Source organism: Brachyistius frenatus, unplaced genomic scaffold (genome assembly GCF_029030835.1).
Source record: "Brachyistius frenatus isolate BFR_SWC_R1_liver_20210118 unplaced genomic scaffold, ASM2903083v1 Contig_184, whole genome shotgun sequence".
Lineage (NCBI taxonomy): Eukaryota > Metazoa > Chordata > Actinopteri > Embiotocidae > Brachyistius > Brachyistius frenatus.
The window spans coordinates 562,501-583,291 of NW_027210783.1; the positions used below are offsets into that span (position 1 = coordinate 562,501).

Here is a 20,791-nt window from a genome sequence, read left to right on the forward strand (position 1 = left end):
GAATCATGGCTGTTTTTAAAGCACAGTTCAGGAGGTTTATGTTCTCTGGGTTTCAAAACGACACAGCAACGGACAGGAAACTGACACAAACTGACCAAGAGGGAAGAGCACACAGATTAAATACAGCAGGGAGGGAAGGACAACGAGGGACAGACGAAACTAATCCGGGTGGGGCCAATCAATTGGTTTAACTGTATTGTTCTGATACTTTTGTTGAACAAGGGACACAAACATACAGTCCAACCAATTATTATTGAATAATCAACAATTATATTGATTCACTCGTCAAAATTGCTCAAAGAAAATCCTCAAATGTGAGCAGTTAAAGACTTTAAATGGAAATGTTGTTGGTCATTAGGGGTGTGCGCTATGATGTGAGAATATCAGGGTCATTTTTAATATGATAAAAAAAACATGAATAATGTGATTATATACCAACTTATTGACATCATAATGTCAGAAGAATACCAGGAAACTTTTCGTACAACCGGTGACTCTTTAAGTCTGCCTTTATAAGCACAAGAATGGTTCTGATTTGTTTAATTGTATAATTGTTCCACTCCGCTGGGCAGCTGGTGTTTTATTGATAATTTCAATGTTTCGATCAATAAGATGAGACCTTGTGCTCAAACCTTTAAGATTTCAACACCTGCAGGAAAAAGTTTTCTCCGATGCTCTTTTTGTCTTTTTTTATGTCTCATACGGGATTTAATGTGGGTCACACACACACACACACACACACACACACACACACACACACACACACACACACACACACACACACACACACACACACACACACACAAGTAAAACTAAGCAGCACCCGTAGTTGAAGAAAACAAACAAACAAACAACAACAACAAAAAAGTCAAACCAAGAATCTGCTGGTGATGTTTGTTACGAACAGTTTAGAAACTGGACCGGACAGTCGTGTGCGGTTTTAAAACCTGTAAAACCATGTTGGTGTTTTTGAGTCTGTCGATGGCGCGCAGACGGATGAACTGCAGCTGATTAGTTTCAGAGTTTTATGGAGGGAAGACGGACGAGCAGCAGCAGCTTGTAACTCCGTTTTAAGAGCTGCGCATACGATGAAGGACGTCGAGGTAAAAAAACCCAACATAAAACGAGGATCAAACAATCAGACACGTGGGAGGTAAAAAAATAAAAAAATAAAAAAAGATCCTGTCATACCGTTCTTGTTGTTGTTGTTGTTGTTGTTGTTGTTGTTGTTGGCGTGCAGCGGCTCCGGAGACGGGGAGGACGAGGACGAGTGCTTCAGAGCGTCCTCCACTCTCTCCCGCCTCTTGGACTCGAACTCCAGCGCCTCCTGCAGCTTCCTCTTGGCCTTCTTCTCCTTCTTCAGCCGCTTCTGGATGGAGGCTGGAGGAGGAGGAGGAGGAGGAGGGAGGAAGAAGAGGTTCAGTCACACCGGCCGCTCCGTCAGGCCCCGTGCCTCCCAGTCGCCCCCCCTCACTGACCTCTGCTCTGGAGCTCGGAGGTGAGCTGCCGTTCCAGACTCTCCCTCATCTCCCGCTCTCTGTACAGCTCCATCTTCAGCTCCCTCTTCTCCGCCTGGATCTGTTTGTCCTGCACGCGGGCGTTCTCCACGGCCACCTTCAGCAGGCCCTGCGGGTGGAGGGGCAAATAACAATTAAAGTTAAAAAGCAAGAAACAAAGCTGACGGTTGTATATTTTTGTCCCCGAGAACACTGATATATGACGTAAAAATAAACAGCATTGAACACCTTTTTATTACATTCCATCGGTCTCATGTTTCATTTTCAATTTCCAACATAAACTCAGATATTTTCCTTCATCTAAACTCATTTTCATCCACTTCAATGCTCCTTGTTTTCTAACAGGTCATTATGTCATCGTTGAGCCAGCGAGTCTCCAACGACTCGTCAAAATGTACGTTATCGGTGCCGGATACTCGTTCCTGCCGAGGACTCGTCTCATCCCGGCGAATAACCGAATTCTCCGCAGTTCTTCTTTAAGTTTCCGTTCAACTTGCCGCTCAGCGAGGAAAGAAGCGGGAGTGACGGTGTGATTACGTGATGGCGGATGTGAAGTGTCGAGAGTTGTCCAGTTACATTAGATAAAAAAACTAAAAAACTAAAACAATAGCGATTGGCTGGCAATAAAAGAGGGCGTGTCCTGGGCGCACAGCTCTGCAGCCCCTGTGGGGAAAATTTGAAACGACCAATAGAAGAGCAGCCTCAGGTCACATGGTTGGAAAAGTTGAAGGAAGTAGACGTATTTACACAGGAAGTAACTAAATACAAGTCGTAAACAGTTTTTATTGAACGCTCACAGAGCCGACAGACCACCAGCTCGATCACTGAGACTCAATCTGACGACACATTTCAAAGAGAAACGGAGGACGTCACCTGGATGTTGGTGAGCAGCGTCTCCACTGACGACAGGCCGTCGGCGAACAGGAACGGGGCGGGAAATCCGGGCGGCAGAGTTTGTCCCAGCGGAGACTCGTCTGTCAGGAACATTCAGCAGAAGACACAAAACTGTCATGCTTTTATTTTGAAATGATTAAATCTTTTACCGCTTCATTCTTTTCTAATGTCGTCGTGTGTTGAACCCTTTTTATATTTCGGTTTTAGGAAAATACTCGAATAAAAGCCAGTTTAGTTCAAACAACCCAGAGAGGACTTACTCAATAAACATGTTATATATTAAATATTACTTTTTTTTAATCAGAATTGAATCAGAAAGGAAACGTTGCTGTTTTTAGCTTCAATAATCAGACACTTTAAAAAAAAAAAAAAAAAAAAAGCTCAGTTTCTGGTCTTTTAAAAAAACAAAAACAGCTTTTTACAGGTTTTACCGCTGTTGATTCCAGTCTTTATGCTACGCTACGCTAACCTCTCCCTGGCTTCATATTTAAGCGTTCAGGGCATGAGGTTGTTATTTATCTTTTCCATCCGTCTTTAAGAGAGTGAATCCCAAAACGATTCCTTGAAGAGACACTTTGGGCAAAATCTCAGCGTGGCACTTTAAAGTGTGTCGGATTTAGTGACATCTAGTGGTGACGTTGCAGACTGCGACTCTTCTTCCAAACATCTAAGGACCGTGCAGGAGACATTATACGAACCTTAGTTTCAGGTGATTGTCCACCAATAAAATCAGAATTAGGATGATTATTTTTCATTCGGTGGAGTTTATTTTTTCCTTAAAAAAACGAAACGTCCCGCAGACGTCAGGTTTCCGTCCGCCGCAGTCGGCACGAGCTTCAGAGTGAAGTTTATGAAATGTTGATGTTTACTAAGGTGTGAAAGGCAACGAAGCAGCATCAGAGAAATCAATTACACCACACACACACACACACACACACACACACACACACACACACACACACACACACACACACACACACACACACACACACACACACACACACACACACACACACACACACACAGGTCGTTAGTATTCAGACAATCATGTGGGGTACTAATTGGCAAGGATTAAAGACATCCTTGATTCGTGCATGTGTGTTCATTGTGAGTGCGTCACAGTGCCTGCTCAGCCCTTAATGCCTAACACACTGACAACTGGGTTAACTCTGCTGTGAAATTAACGCTGATTAAGATGCACTCTAACACACACACACACACACACACACACACACACACACACACACACACACACACACACACACACACACACACACACACACACACACACACACACACACACACACACACACACACACCTATCTGCCACTTCATCCATACATCCCTCCACCTCTCCTCTCCTCTCCATCTATCTTTCATCGCTTCTTCTACGCTTTCCATCATCTTCATCTTCAAGTTTTATTTTTTTTTATTTTTTTTTTACATTTCCCCAACTTCTCTTCTTAATATCCTTTTTTTTTTCTACCTTCCTCACTTTTCTTTCCTAACTTTTCCCCAATTAATTCCCTCATTTCCCCCCCAAAAAAGTCTCCATTTTTCATCTTTAAACCTGTAATAACTGGTTGGACGCAGTGAAAACAAATACTAAACACGGCACTGACATATCCTCATATTTTAAGTTGATACAGTGAATTTCTTTTATCTTATTTCCACCTGCAGCAGCATTACTATTCCCGAGGAGTTTCTGTTTCAGGAGCAAACGCCGGTCCGACTCTCTGACACTCATTTTTTTTTCTTTTTTTCAGCTTGGTCTTTTTAAGCTGCTAAACGCTCCGCCGCGTTCAGCCGCTCGTCTCCGACTGCGTCCGCCCGCTGTCGGCTGCTGAGCATGTCGCACGGCGGCTTCTCTGAAAAACAGCGGCCGCCTGCGGTCGAAGACGACGCAGAGAGAGTGAAACTAAGCGGTAAACAGACGGCTACACGATCAGCTGCAGGTTCAGGGAAGGTTTATCTACCACGTCAGTAAATATCACTGAGCTGCTTTGGGTCAAATTCATTCTCCATATTCAGCCCAAATCACAACATCTGTTCAATAACTGTTTCTAGTCACCCTGATTTATCACGATATTTCTTCTCTTTTTGGTAAAGAAAACACACAAAAAAAGCAGTATGAGGAGTACGGAGGGTGAAAGTAGAAGATGACCTGGTGGAAAGAGACAGAATGAGGAAAAAACACCTGATAGAGGGATAAAAGAAACAGGAAGGAGGAAATGAAGGATAAAAAATGAAGGCTGAGATGATTCCAGAGTGCTCACGGGACCTTTCGTGTTAAATCAAGCTTTCATAGCTCCATCCAACGCTTTTATTTTGAAAAGGGGCACTTTACTCATGAAGGAACCCAACGGAGTGTTTCAGCTGTTTTTCTGAGTCTGTTTACGTCTGAATATCTTGAATGGGCACCAACACAGCCTGGAGACAGCTGGCCACACGGAAACAACAGCAGACCAAACACGACGCGCCGTAAGGTCACTTCTGACCACACGTTTGGTTTATTATGTTGTTCTGCGACGGTAATCGCTGCGATATCACGTCCAGATGGAGCGAGGCCACGCGGAGCGTTTCGCTGTCTGTTATTTTCCCCCTGAGACGAGCCGTAACACTTTCTCTGGCTTTTTAAAAACTTTTTCTCCCTCTCCTCCCTCATGGTTTTAATAGAGGGGTGTCAGCAGACTGAAGTAATGAATGCTAAATTAAAGCATAATTCTACTTAAATCCATCTTTTAAAAGGTCCTAAACAGCTAAAAAGTGACATTTCTGTGAATTATAACATTTGAACTGATGTGAATTTATCAAGAAAATTTGATCAAATTTATCAATAGTTTCACTCTAGAGAAATATATATGGATCATTTTATATTCAAAATATACAGTTTGGGATGTTTGTTTTTAAATCAGTGTCTTTTTATGTGATTTTAATATATTTCTTCATTAAAGGGCCGTTTGTTAACTTTCAATTTGTAGCTTTATAGTTTTTTGACGCAGGGAAACACAACGTGTAGTAAGAACAGAAAACAGAGTGGGACGGAGGGGCCCCGCATGCTTTTAGTCTGTGACCTCTTGACCCCTTTTAGCCGTCCCTCCTTCACTTAGCCTCCCCCAATAACCTCCCCCCCTCCCCCCCATCTATCTATCTATCTATGTATCTATCTCTCCATCCCTCATTCCTGATTGATGACTTACAGACAGGTGATCAATAGGAGGGGCCGAACATCCTGACGCTTCTGTTTCTCTGTGTGTGTGTGTGTGTGTGTGTGTGTGTGTGTGTGTGTGTGTGTGTGTGTGTGTGTGTGTGTGTGTGTGTGTGTGTGTGTGTGTGTGTGTGTGTGTGTGTGTGTGTGTTTGAATACAGTACATGAGGAAAGTCCTCCTAAGTGAGGACAATTTGTCAGATGTCAGGAGGAAATGGGTGAGGGTTTAGATGAAGGTGCGTAATGGAATATCCTCACTTATATAAGTGTGTGTGTGTGTGTGTGTGTGTGTGTGTGTGTGTGTGTGTGTGTGTGTGTGTGTGTGTGTGTGTGTGTGTGTGTGTGTGTGTGTGTGTGTGTGTGTGTGTGGTCCAACCTTTGTCCTTTGTTATTTTCTTGATGGGTGCAGCAGAGTTGGTCAGAGCAACATCTGCATCAGCTGACACCAATCCTGTTGAAAGGAAACACACTCAGCTATAGTGTGTGTGTGTGTGTGTGTGTGTGTGTGTGTGTGTGTGTGTGTGTGTGTGTGTGTGTGTGTGTGTGTGTGTGTGTGTGTGTGTGTGTGTGTGTGTGTGTGTGTGTGTGTGTGTGTGTGTGTGTGTGTGTGTGTGTGTGTGTGTGTGTGTGTGTGTGTGTGTGTGTGTGTGTGTGTGTGTGTGTGTGTGTGTGTGTGTGTGTGTGTACCCAGTCTTTCGGGCGAGCTGGAGGCCGAGCTGCTGGGCTGCGACTGCAGAGGAGTGTTGGTCTCGTCCACCGACGGAGAGAGAGACGGACTGTCACACACCCTCTCCTGGAGACAGACAGGTGTGTGAGTGCGGTGGTCTTATTGTGGTTACCGTGGGTTACCGTTAAAACACCAGGCATCAAAGAGGAGACACAGTCAGACATGTTTGCGTTGCGTTACCTTGATGACGGGCGCGCGGTGTACGTGGGTGTGTATCTGCTGGGCCGCGGCGGCCATGTTGGCGATGGTGTTGAGGTGGTTCATCTGGGACATCGCCATGGCAACAGACGCAGGCGGCAGCCCCATGGGCAGCAGGGGGTGTGGCATCATCATGAAGGGCAGGTCCAACCCTGAGGGGCGGGAAGAGACGGAGACAGTGGGCGATGAAGAAAATGAATTTAACTGTACTTCTGATTTCTAAATGTGATGCAACATTTGATATCTTTGTATACTCTGTTTGATGGCCTCTGATTGGATGCTGGCACGGACGTTACTTAGCAACAGATATACACACGACTAAAGGCTTCACCAGCATTCAGTCTGAAACCAGCGAGCAACGACGAGGAACTTAGGAAGAAAACGTAGCAGAAGTTTACTTTATAATTAAAGTTGGAAATGTATTCACAAAAAGGCCCAAAAAATGAAATAAAGGGTTGAACAAGTGGATGAAATTTCACCAGGAGACCACGATGTTGGGAAATATTACTGCATTCAAAATGTCCTGAAAATCTTAGGATTTAATTGAACTTCTGTTTTTCTGAAATTATACTTTTGCCCCTTTTTTAACTATATTTTCTTTAGTCACTGCCTCTTTAAACACATTAATATCGTCTATTTTTTTTTTTTTTAAATTTCTATCAATAATTTATACAGTAAGTGTGGCAGTGCTGAAGCAGTACGAGCTGACAGATCTACATATTTGCTTCTACCTCACTTTCTCCTCATTAAATTCTCCTTATTAACCTCACTTGGACTAATATTTATGTGAAAGTTTGCAAATTCGAGAATTATTTCAGCATAGAATAAATACACGTTTTATAAGAGGAGAGAAGAAGATGTCGATCACAGCGCAGGTGAAGTCTGATGTGTTGCGGCGTTCTCGTAAACTGAAACGGAGCCGCGGTGAAAATGAAGCGAGACGGACGAGAAGGTTTTGTGTCTGTGAACTTGTGTTGAACTTAACCTTGAGCAGAGAGAGACAGAGGTGTCATCTCAGTGTCAAACATCTCACTAATAAAAGTTGACAAAGCAGAGGAGGAGGCGGGGGGAGGAAGGGGTGATGGGGAGGAGGGGGAGGAGAGGGAGGAGGAGGAGGAAAGAATATGGAGGTTAAAGTGTTAAAGGGTGATGAGGTGAAAGAAAAAGGAAGGTCACCACCTCGTATTTGTCCTCTTTCCTGTTATTTCTTTTTCTCACTGAATCCCTCTCCTCCATCTGTTTTGGTCCTTTTTCCTGTTGTCCATTTTTTGTTTTCTATATTTTTGTTTCATCTCTCCGCTTTCATTTTTTTCTCTTTTCGTTTCCGTTTTTCTCAACACCTTTTTTTTTGTGCCATTTTTTGCCTCAATATTTACTTTTTACAACCACACCTCCTCTCATCCCTTTCTCTTCCTCATCTCATCTCATCTCCTCCTCCTCCTTTTTCCACATGCACATTTCACTGCCTTTGCGAGGACCTTCCATTAACTTCGATCCCTCCTTTAACCCCGAACCTCCTAAAAGTGTGACATTGACCTCTGACCGCCGACCTCAGTGCCCCTCGTGACCCTAAAATAGCCCCCTTTATGTTTTGAGATGTACACACTTGAGAAGAGACATCCCAGCTGCCACACACACACACACACACACACACACACACACACAAAATTTGCAGCGGCTGCTTTCATTCCAATGAAACAATAACACTGATTGCTGTTGTCGTGACAACTGAAGTGATAGAATAATCAATGTGAGTGTTCGTTGCCTCCCGTTGCCCAGTGTGTGTGTGTGTGTGTGTGTGTGTGTGTGTGTGTGTGTGTGTGTGTGTGTGTGTGTGTGTGTGTGTGTGTGTGTGTGTGTGTGTGTGTGTGTGTGCAAATACATTACTTCTGCAGTAAGAAAAAGAGCGAGTCTGTTTGTCTGCGCATCTGTATGTATGTGACCGTGTGTGTGTGTGTGTGTGTGTGTGTGTGTGTGTGTGTGTGTGTGTGGTGTTGATGAATTGAGTCATTTAGTAGAGTGTGTGCTGATTAATCCAGGCAGAGTGTTAATACAGGAGATGGGAACAGATTAAATGGCGTACATTAACAAATATTGCCACCCCTTAAACACACACACTGAAGGTCTGTGTGTGTGCGCTTCGATTTCTCCATGTACTTTGTCTAAGTGTGTTGTTTGTGTGTGTGTGTGTGTGTGTGTGTGTGTGTGTGTGTGTGTGTGTGTGTGTGTGTGTGTGTGTGTGTGTGTGTACTCACTGTTGGCCAGTAGCTGTTGCTGCTGCTGGAGTTGCTGTTGATTGACAGCTCCTAAGGCCGGCCCCCTCCCGGCACCTCCTGCTGCACCACCTCCTCCTCCAACACCTCCTCCCACCGCCGGTCCTCCTCCTCCTCCTCCCGGTCCTCCGCTGTGGGCTCCAGCAGGGGGGCTGGTGAGACGCTCCTTATCCCAGGAACACTCACTCCCTCCTGGGCAGAGACGCAGACGTTACAGCTCCAAACAGATCAAACACTTCAGGGACAAACTGTAAAAATGTGACTTCTCTGTATGATGATGTAAAGTTCACATACGATACTGTGCTTAGCTTATTGTTGCTAGATATTTAAGCACGGCACATTTACGACTGATTTACGACAAAAAGAATTCTTGAAATTTTTTTTTTTGAAACGAGACGTCTTCATCAGGCAGCTGACGTCACACGGAGCATTTCGTAGCGCCTGAACGTCACCTCACAAAGTATCACCATTACCTGATCAAAATGTTGCTCGGTTGTTTTTATGTTTTTATTAATTGTAAAAATTGTGATTTAAAAAAATTAAAATGATTAAAAATGTCAAAACAAAAGGGAAAAACACCCCATTCAAAAAAAATGACAACATGGTTATTTGTTTTGTTTTTTTCATTTTAAACTTCCTGTTTACACTTTAAAAAGCTCATGTGTGTGAGGACTAAAATTATTTACTCTATTTATTATTATTCCGCTTGTTTACAATAAAACTCAAAGCTACTTCTTGGTTTCAACTGAAGACGGTAAATTGAATATGCTTATTTTAAAATGGTACATGATGAATAAAAAGCACTACACGGCCGATGCGACCAGATTATTAAAAAAATGATCAGCGTCAAATCGCTTGTCGGCTGTTGGATTGTAAAACTGATTTAATCGGCGTTCCCTCTTCACACCTTCATTCCTGCACTCGCTCGCTCTCTCTGCTCCCCTGTTCCCTCTCTCATCCATCTTCATCTCCCTCCATTAGTTTGAATTAGCAACCGTCTCTCTCTATTATTGCCTACTGAATTCCCTGCGCTCAGTGTGTGTGTGTGTGTGTGTGTGTGTGTGTGTGTGTGTGTGTGTGTGTGTGTGTGTGTGTGTGTGTGTGTGTGTGTGTGTGTGTGTGTGTGTGTGAGTGTGACAGCTGGGCCTCATCCCCTCTGCCATTTACACCAGGGAAGAAAAGAATATAAACAGATGGGCAGATGTTCTCTCTCTTTCTCTCTCTCACACTTCTCATTTTTTTTCCTTGGACTCGTCCTCCCTCTCATCACTTTCTTTTCTCTCTTTCACTTCTGTTTTTTTTTTTTGTTGCCCTCTTTACATTTCCTTCCACCTCTCCTGTGTGTGTGTGTGTGTGTGTGTGTGTGTGTGTGTGTGTGTGTGTGTGTGTGTGTGTGTGTGTGTGTGTGTGTGTGTGTGTGTGTGTGTGTGTGTGTGTGTGTGTGTGTGTGTGTGTGTGTGTGTGTGTGTGTGTGTGTGTCCCTCTCTTTTAAGTGTCTGCTTTGTGTAGTTCAGGACACCTGAAATCAGTAAAATTAAAGTTTAGTTGCCCCAATTTTGGACAGTTTCGTCTCCGCAGGAGTCCAGCACGGTGCTGCACACGGAGCAGCAGGAAGCAGCAACCTTCACCAGGAAGTATTCAGAGTGTCGACTCTTCATCATCATCATCACTGAGTTCGTCACGTTAACGTGACCGCTGCTACGTCAACATTAGTGATTTCAACCGCGGACCTGAAACTGGAGCAAAGTAACATCAGATTTCCGGTAAACTTTTGTGGGGAACAAAAAAAATCTTCAACACACCCGCTTGCAGCCGAGTGCTCCTGAGCCCATGCAGTGATTTCCACTTCAGAATCAAGGCTGTTTTTAAAGCAGGGGCCCAAAGATCACTGACATCCAATATTGTTTTTCAGTCCTTGCCCCTCGCATCCGATTTTGGCTGTTGAAAACGGGCGAGAACTTCACGTGTCGTCATGTTGGAGAACCCTGTTGCCACGGCGCCACCGTTTAGGTAGTTTGCAGCGAATGTTTTCCCCCTCAGAACCATCAGAACGTCTCAGTAGAACTCGGTGTTGAATCGGATGCAAGGGACGAGGCCGAAAACAAATATTGGATGTCTGTGATCTTTGGGCGCTCAGGAACCACCGCTTTAAAAACAGCCATTATTCTGTAGTGGAAATCACTGCATGGGCTCAGGAACACTTGGCTGCTAGCAGGTGTGTTGAAGACTTCCTGTTCACCCAAAATCTGATATTCTTCTGCTCCAGTTTCAGATTTCTACGGTGAAATCACAAATGTTTCACGTTAGACTGGACTGGACGCTGTAGCAGACCTGAAACATTTAAAACAATTTTCCTCTTTCTGTCTTCGTCTCCCTTCAGTCATGTTTAACTCTTTTTTTTTTCCCTTCCTCTTTTTGAACTCATATTTATTTCTTCTATCTTTTCTGTCTTTGTTCTGAGAGTCTTCTGAGTTTCACTCTCAGTCTCTCCCTGACAAAACAAAGATATGGTTTCCATTGACACATGAATCTCTCTTTCCATCTCTTCTCTCATTCACACATCGCTCCAATCTGTGTTTCTCATTTCTGTCAAAGCAAAAAAAAAAGAAAATCCCTGGATTGTCACCGCGAGCAGGAGGAGCCCGAGCGATCGCCTTTCACTCATCAAACAGCAGAACATCTTTTCTTTTTTCCTTCCTTTTCCTCTCGCCCTAAATATCCCTTTCTCTCATTATGAGTCTATTTTTCCCCTCCGTCCTCCCTCGCTTTATTTTCTTTTTCATTTCGTACATTCGTTCCGCTGCTCTATTGTCCGCCACAGTTTCCCAGGCCGGTGTGAGTGTCTCTTACAAAGAAAATAAGGTCGGACAATGAAAAGAAAGCTTCTCCGCGAACTCGCAAAACAAAACAAAAATCACTCTGAATGAAATAAAAGAAGACGAAGAAGAGCGGGAGGGAATAAATAAAAAAATAAAAAAATGTAAACGACATGGCGGAGGAGAGTAAAATGAGAGAACAGAGGAAGAGTAACTCTATCAGCCCATCTGCCAGGTCAGCTGAATAAAAGGAGTAGAGCGAAGAGGAGAAAGGAAAATAGAAACAGGAGAATCTGGGTGGAAACAGAAAGAAAGAAGGATAACGGCTCTCTCCTTTCTTTTTGTTTTCTGTCTTTTTAATAATTCAGAGAAGCAAACACAGCAGAGATTGAGTGGACCAGAAAAGCGTGCGTGCATGTATCTTTGTTTTTAACACGTCACCTACAAAACACACTAAACATGATATTCAGACCTCTAAAGTAATCATTATTAATCTCAAATGACTTTTGTCTCATAAATATTAGCAGGTTTTAAGTCTGTTTAGCATTATTCAAACCTCAAATGGGGATAAAGTGTTAAAAAAAAAAGTTAATTCAGACGTGCAGAATTCGAGCTTTGCGAGACATAAATATTCAGACCCGTTTTTTATTTATGATCTTTTTTTATTTCAAGCCAAATACGAAAATTATCGAAGGCATGACATAGCAAGAAAATTTAAACTTGTTAAACACTGAAAAGGCAAACTTCACTGTCAGCCATTTATTCTCCATCTTGTTTTTTCCCTGGACAGTTAAACCACCATCTCTCCCTCACTTTGTTTTTACCAACATGAGGCCTAAACTTTGCCACATGTGGGAAACATGTGACAAAAGATCAAACATCTTCCAGCCATCCATCAACCCCGACCTCCTCCCAGCAACCGTACCGTAACTTTACACTCGAGCGTTCGTCATCGAGCGTTCGTCATCGAGGTCTCCGTCTCGTGTCTGTTTGTGTTCGTGGCGAGGCTCGGGTCGACTTTCATTTCTAACGGATACTTTCTGCTCTGTGTTTCACGGTTTGTCGTGCGAAGCGACGTAAGAAAAGAGGACTTTAAATGGAGGTAACTGATCCTCGAGGAGCAAAGTCACAAAAGAGGAGAGAGGTGGAGGTGTGACAACAGTGATTCAGTAATATAAAGGAATCATTTGATGTTACAGTTTTAAACCTGAAGAAATGGCTAAATGTTGACTTTTGAGGAACTTAAAATGATTAATTTCCGATTGTATCAACATTATTCAAATAAGGTGACAGAGGAATAGACACACACTATTATGATTTTTAATAAATCTTTTCTTCAGTATATATTTATTTAGAACCATTTTATATTCCTTTTTGTAGATTTGTGTCTTTATGAAAGAAAATAAGTAGGTATACTCTTTTTTAAGTATGTGTTCAAGTTGACGACCGTTTACGTCGCTTACATACTGCGTGTTACTGCAGGACTCCACCAGAGGGCGCACCAGAGAAACAAACAATATAAACACAACGTTCAGATCAACATGGTGACGATCGAGGGCGTCGCTACTTTGCTGATTCTGAGATCACGAGGGAGACAAAGCGCCATGGTCTCCGTCCACACTCTGTTCTTCCAGTATTTCCCTCCACGCTGCCCCCTACAGGTCAGCTGTATGTCGCATCTTTCTGAGGACGAGCACAACCAAACAGACGCAGGATGCTCGAGGCAGTTTTCATACAATCCAACAGTTCAGGACGAAAACGTAGCTTTTATATTTATTTATTTACTAAACAAAACATTATTTACATGAGTACCGTCACTGTCGCCTCACTGGTTCTTTTTCAGATTTTGTAGGTTTTTCTGGTGGTTGTTTAATACCTGTACAGGTGTGTGTGTGTGTGTGTGTGTGTGTGTGTGTGTGTGTGTGTGTGTGTGTGTGTGTGTGTGTGTGTGTGTGTGTGTGTGTGTGTGTGTCTCACCTGTGTTGGAGTGTAAGTCGTCGTTGTCTGACTCGTTGCCGTTCTGGAAACTCATCATCATCTTCATCTTCTGCAGCTTCTGCAGCTCGGCCATCGCAGCTGCCGTCAGGCCTGAGACACACACACACACACACACACACACACACACACACACACACACACACACACACACACACACACACACACACACACACACACACACACTGTCAGTCAGTATTTGAATCAACATCATCCGCTGTCCATCAACTCCAATATTTCTCACAAGAGCCAATCACAGCCCTCATTAATTCCTTCCTGGACCTCACAGGTGCTGCCTGCCCCTTTACCCATGATGCTTTGCGGCACGCTGTGACACACATACTGACAGTTGCGCCCGGCTGTTGCTGTCAAATTTTCCTTTTCAGCGCGAGTGTTTTGCTGCAGTGTTTCAGGGTGTGAGCGCCGTTTCAGACGCCTCGGGCCTGATGTACAATCACTGATACACACACATGCAGGAAAACAACACACACACACACACACACACACACACACACACACACACACACACACACACACACACACACACACACACACACACACAGAGAACACGCCCCCACCGCTACAGGCTACACACACACACACACACACACACACACACACACACACACACACACACACACTCTTTTGTATGGACTAAGATCCCTGGCTCTGTGCACTGACCTGGAACTGACTTCTATACACAACAACCAGCAGAGTGAGAGAGATGACCCTGTGTGTGTGTGTGTGTGTGTGTGTGTGTGTGTGTGTGTGTGTGTGTGTGTGTGTGTGTGTGTGTGTGTGTGTGTGTGTGTGTGTGTGTGTGTGTGACTTGTCTAAATCCACTATTGTGTGTGCAAGTGTGCAAGTGAGCTTTTTCATTGTGCTGAGTGTGTATGTACAGTTTGCTTTCATATATAAATGTGTGAGGGACGCACACATGTTTATTTGTGCATACATATGTGTGTGTGTGTGTGTGTGTGTGTGTGTGTGTGTGTGTGTGTGTGTGTGTGTGTGTGTGTGTGTGTGTGTGTGTGTGTGTGTGTGTGTGTGTGTGTGTGTGTGTGTGTGTGTGTGTGTGTGTGTGTGTGTGTGTGTGTGACTTGTCTAAATCCACTATTGTGTGTGCAAGTGTGCAAGTGAGCTTTTTCATTGTGCTGAGTGTGTATGTACAGTTTGCTTTCATATATAAATGTGTGAGGGACGCACACATGTTTATTTGTGCATACATATGTGTGTGTGTGTGTGTGTGTGTGTGTGTGTGTGTGTGTGTGTGTGTGTGTGTGTGTGTGTGTGTGTGTGTGTGTGTGTGTGTGTGTGTGTGTGTGTGTGTGTGTGTGTGTGTGTGTGTGTGTGTGTGTGTGTGTGTGTGTGTGTGTGTGTGTGTGTGTGTGTGTGTGTGTGTGTGTGTGTGTGTGTGTGTGTGTGTGTGTGTGTGTGTGTGTGTGTGTGTGTGTGTGTGTAGGTCAGTTGGTTTTGCCCCGGTCACGGTTGACGGCCTTGGAGGAATGTCCATTACACACAGTACAGTTGTCTGCAAGCCATAAAGAAAACAAGATAGAGGGATGAAGGGGGAGGGGGTGTGATGGGGGAGGGGGGTCGGAGTTTGAAATGTAATTTAAAGCAGGACGGAGGGATGGATGAGGGAGGAGGAGGACGAGGAGGAGGAAGAAGAGAAAGTTGTGAGCAGGTTCAACTCTGACTGATGAGGTCCATTTATTAAATAACTTAAACTTCACTTCATACTTTAGTTACTTTGTAGATTTAAGTTAAAAAGCAACATAGAATTAACTTTTAAATTATGGAGAGTTTTTCACATGTTTACCAGCTTCAACTTTCAAATAATGCAAACACATGAATGCACTCAGCTGTCAATCAACTGGATCTGTGGTTTGGACTTTGAGGAAACTTTTGATACTCGTATGTTTGGACAACTTTAAATGACTCAAGTAAAAGATACTTTTGATCAAATCTTGTTTAATATAAAGTCTGAAAAGTCTTTTATTTTCTTTAAAACAAGTAACAGATTTATACTTGAAAATAAAAAGATTAAAGAAACGGTTTCTCCTCAGGTTACTTCAATCTCTTTTCCAAAATTTGTATCGGACATTTTTCTTTTTGCCTCGTCCTGTCTTCTTTGAATAAAAAGACGTCTGTCAACAGTGTAAAAGGTGTTTAAAGATAAACCTGCTCCTTTATTTGAAAGTGTTTAATTTCCTCCTGGACGACCAGAAGTTTGAACCAATGGAAAGAGAATTGATGAATAAAAAGCAGTTTGATCTTCATGCTGATTGATGAATGAAGAAACTGATGCTGGTGAATTTATTTAACTTTAAACTGAATATTTTCAGGTTTGATTGGACAGAAAAAGACGTTTGGAGACGTCTTGTGATTGGCAGGTTTCTTACTGTTTAGAGAGCAAACAATGAATCAAAGAATCAATAATGACAATAACAGCCAGCTGTAGCTCTTGTTTAATTTGGCACCATTCATTATTCTGTATGTTTTACTTGTATTTACCCATTATTGTCATTCTGTTTATCCATAATGATTACGGCGAGACAGTCAGTCCCTTCATGGAAAATTAAGCGTCTATTTTGAAAGTCAATTACTAATTTTTTTAAACATTTTCTAACTTATAAAGAAATTATAACAGAAACTATTATTTCATATTTTATAGATGATTATAAATGAGGAAATAACAAGAAAATATGATTTCTCTTAAATAAAAGACTAAACTGTGAAGAATGTAAAACCCCATTGAGGTAAATTTGCTGTTTTGGACTTAATTCATTCATTCATGTTTAAATAAGGAGCAGATAACATGAAACATCGATTTATACCTCAATCTGTCAATTCTCCAAAGTTGAACCGAGATGCCACCTAACGAGGTATCAGACGGAGAAGGAGAGAGGAGAAGGAGAGAGGAGAGAGGAGAAGGAGAGAGGAGACGGAGAAGGGGAGAGGAGAGAGGAGAAGGAGAGAGGAGACAGAGAAGGAGAGAGGAAACGGAGAGAGGAGACAGAGAAGGGGAGAGGAGACGGAGAAGGGGAGAGGAGAGAGGAGAAGGAGAGAGGAGACGGAGAAGGAGAGAGGGGAAGGAGAGAGGAGACGGAGAAGGAGAGAGGAGACGGGGAAGGAGAGAGGGGAAGGAGAGAGGAGACGGAGAAGGAGAGAGGAGACGGAGAAGGAGAGAGGGGAAGGAGAGAGGAGACGGAGAAGGAGAGAGGAGACGGGAAAGGAGAGAGGGGAAGGAGAGAGGAGATGGAGAAGGAGAGAGGAGACGGGGAAGGAGAGAGGAGACGGAGAAGGAGAGAGGAGACGGAGAAGGAGAGAGGAGACGGGAAAGGAGAGAGGAGACGGGAAAGGAGAGAGGCAGATGGAGAAGGAGAGAGGAGACGGATAAGGAGAGAAGAGACGGAGAAGGAGAGAGGAGATGGAGAAGGAGAGAGAAGAAGGAGAGAGGAGAAGGAGAGAGGCAGACGGGGAAGGAGAGAGGAGAAGGAGAGAGGAGATGGAGAAGGAGAGAGGCAGACGGGGAAGGAGAGAGGAGAAGGAGAGAGGAGAAGGAGAGAGGCAGACGGGGAAGGAGAGAGGTCTATTCAGAGCGCCCGAGGCTCGGTGACCAGACGTATTGTCTGCCGTCCTGCTGAGAGAGGAGGAGGATGAAATGGAGAAAGATGGTCGAGGAAAAGAGGCCAGAAAACAAGCGAGGATGGGGTTGTTGTTTTTTCCATCGAGCTGCTTCTCACAGACAGAAATACACATGATTGAAAATGACATCAGCTGCTGTCAAAAAAATTTCCTCACATCTCGTGAAAAACAAGTGAAAATTGGTACTTTTAATTTTACCATTAAAATGCATTTAGTTAATAGAGAAAGAGAGAAGAGCGGAGACGATACGTTAAAGGGAGAAAACAAGAGGAAGTCGGATCGATGGAAGAAGAAGAACGAAGGAGAAACGAGAAACGGAAAAGAGTCACAAAGAAGAATGAGTGAGGAGAAAAAAAAGTGGGATGGATGAAGGGAAGGAGGTCCGACGGATAAAAACGAGGGAGAGAAGACAGAAGGAGTATCGGAGAAGTGGAGGAAGTGGAAAAAGGACAAAGGGAAAGAAAGCAGATGAATATGTGGATCTATAAGAGACAGTTCGTCCACGATGGTCAATATAGAAATTTGAGAAGTCGTCGATGGATGAAAACTTGTCGAGACGTTCGTGCTCCCCAGAGGGTGAATCCTCCCAACGTGGAGGAACCCCTGACTTCTCCTCTACGACAATCGGAGATGCCGAGGTAACCTTGACAACGGGGTTCCCACATTTAGTCCGATTTCTTTTTTGCTCAGACCAAATGGTTCATTGATTAATAATCATTAGTTTCCATCTTCCAAAACTTGTTGAGATATTTTTTCCTGGATTTCAGGGAGTGACGCTGCAGGCTTGTAAAAAAAAACACTTCTGTCCTCGCTAAAGTTGAAGTGGCACGTTTACTGAAATTTTAAGACTTAATATTTGGAAAAGAAAGAGACGGTGGGGGAGGGGGGGTCAGACTACTCTACTGAGGAACACCTTCAAACACACTCAAACTCAAATAAAGTTACAAATACAGATAACAGGAAACACACATGGGTGGACACACACTCAGCTGATGACAGGACACACGCACGCACGCACGCACGCACGCACACACACACACACACACACACACACACACACACACACACACACACACACACACACACACTGACACACACACACACACACACACACACACTTGGACACGGAGAGTCAGAACGACCGCTTCGCCTCAATGCTTCTCCATCATGACTATCAAACACACACACACACACACACACACACACACACACACACACACACACACACACACACACACACACACACACACACACACACACACACACACACACACACACACACACACACACACACACACACACACACACACACACACACACACACACACGGTTCTCTGCTGCTTTCAGATCGATGGCTGTCCGCTGTGTCCACGGTTACCGCGCATCGACCCCCGTCGCTAATGGCGACCACGGAACCTTGGGAATTAGTGGGTGATTGATTGACAGACTGCTTCGAAAATACACGCATCATATAGAGCCAGTGTGTGTGTGTGTGTGTGTGTGTGTGTGTGTGTGTGTGTGTGTGTGTGTGTGTGTGTGTGTGTGTGTGTGTGTGTGTGTGTGTGTGTGTGCGTCCCAGCGTTCCCCTGTGGGTTGTCTGCATGTTGGTTCCCCGTCTCTTTTATTCCTCCTCATGCATCGTAATGTTTTTCCGAAGGACAGACGAGAGAAAAAAGGAGACGACTTCGAGAAGTAGCGAAAAGAAAAATGAGGACACGGCAGATTAACGGCAGAACGACGGTGAATCGTCTGATTACACGACGCGGACGACCGAGGAGATCGGGGAGATCGAGGAGATGGGGGAGATCGGGGAGATCGGGGAGATCGGGGAGATCGAGGAGATCGGGGAGATCGGGGAGATCGGGGAGATCGGGGAGATCGGGGAGATGGGGGAGATCGAGGAGATCGGGGAGATCGAGGAGATCGAGGAGATGGGGGAGATCGGGGAGATGGGGGAGATCGAGGAGATGGGGGAGATCGAGGAGATCGGGGAGATCGAGGAGATCGAGGAGATGGGGGAGATCGAGGAGATTGAGGAGATCGAGGAGATGGGGGAGATCGAGGAGATCGGGGAGTCAGAAATCTGGAGGATTTTCCAACCAGTGCTGAGAGGAAAAAAAAGATCTTTCAAAACTTCAGTCTTGATGTAAAGATCCACAACTTCTCTGAACTGGATGCTGAGATTTAGATCTCGTTCATGTTTTGTTTTTTTTACTGTGTTGATGCCAAAAAAAAAAATAATAATAATAATTAAAACCTTTTTTGCAAGAACGTTAAAACGAAGTCACGTGTGAACACGTGGTCGCACGGAGAGTGTTTAACGGCGTCCATCACAACCAACACGACGCTCCACGTGAGATCCTCCTCCAGCACCGAGGGGTCCGGATGGTCTTTCATGGCTTCCGGTTTCCTGGTGGAGGCCGTCGGGCGATCTTCAAGAGTGCTGAACGCCTCCCTTCCCTCCCCCCACCTCCCTTATCCCCCCCACTGAGCTCGCGTGAAACCCACCCCATTTGGCTGCGCTCGTAAATATTTAATCCGCTGCACCTCCATCTGACGAAGTGCTCCGAACGCGCTCTCAGAGTCGGAGTGACACTTTGAATAAAACAAACAGGAAAACGGAGAAATTGCTCTTTGTGTTCTGAATTTAGAAACACACTGTTCTGGCTCTTTTTTTGTTGTTGTTTGTTTGTGTGTTTTTTTCTGCCTTTTTCTTCCTGCGAGCACTCCAGAGTGGCAATTTACAAATGCAGTCGATTGCTCTTGTGCTGAGTCAAAAAGATTTCAGCGCCGCGCTCCGGCACTTAGGTCGCCCCGTCTTTAGCTTTCAACCAACGTCCACGATGCCCATTTGCGGCCGATCTTCAGCGGCCATTTTGTGCTATTTCCAATAGACACTGGCTGGGAAGTAATTGTTTTTGCAACGTCTTTGACTTCCAGATGTTTGAGTGCGTAGAAAGCTCAGCTAGAAGTTTCCCAAGAGGCGTTTTCAATATGAACCGGGAGGGCGACCGGGTTTGTTGGTCCGTGAATAAAATTGTAATTAAATTTAGTTTCGAGGATTCTGTTCCCTGTAATCTACAGCAATTGTTGGGTTCTTGTTGATGACGTCAACAGTTTGGGTTTCTTGTTGTCAAATAAGATTTAAAGCGAAAGACTAGAGAAAGACCAGAGAAAGACTAGAGAAAGACCAGAGAAAAACCGGAGAACGACTAGAGAAAGACCAGAGAAAGACTAGAGAAAGACCTGAGAAAGACTAGAGAAAGACCAGATAAAGACCAGAGAACGACTAGAGAAAGGCCAGAGAAAGACTAGAGAAAGACTCCAGAGAAAGACCAGATAAAGACCAGACAAAGACCAGACAAAGACCAGATAAAGACCAGACAAAGACCAGATAAAGACCAGATAAAGACCAGACAAAGACCAGATAAAGACCAGATAAAGACCAGATAAAGACCAGACAAAGACCAGATAAAGACCAGACAAAGACCAGATAAAGACCAGACAAAGAC

The 20,791-nt window shown here is 44.2% G+C and overlaps 1 protein-coding gene across 2 annotated transcripts in view; it reads right to left on the bottom strand.

Moving 5' to 3' along the window:
* Window positions 1-20,791, bottom strand: part of dachb (dachshund b) — a 94,632-nt gene that overhangs the window by 20,356 nt on the left and 53,485 nt on the right. The window contains exons 3-10 of one of the 2 annotated variants that reach the window (XM_069718015.1): window positions 13,611-13,721; window positions 8,800-9,009; window positions 6,527-6,696; window positions 6,307-6,412; window positions 5,996-6,070; window positions 2,391-2,491; window positions 1,479-1,626; window positions 1,192-1,380 (exon numbers count right to left, since the gene is read on the bottom strand). In XM_069718015.1, the coding sequence (XP_069574116.1) occupies window positions 1,192-1,380; window positions 1,479-1,626; window positions 2,391-2,491; window positions 5,996-6,070; window positions 6,307-6,412; window positions 6,527-6,696; window positions 8,800-9,009; window positions 13,611-13,721 (1,110 nt within the window). The remainder of the gene's footprint in view (window positions 1-1,191; window positions 1,381-1,478; window positions 1,627-2,390; window positions 2,492-5,995; window positions 6,071-6,306; window positions 6,413-6,526; window positions 6,697-8,799; window positions 9,010-13,610; window positions 13,722-20,791) is intronic. The other variant, XM_069718016.1, reaches the window with a different exon arrangement.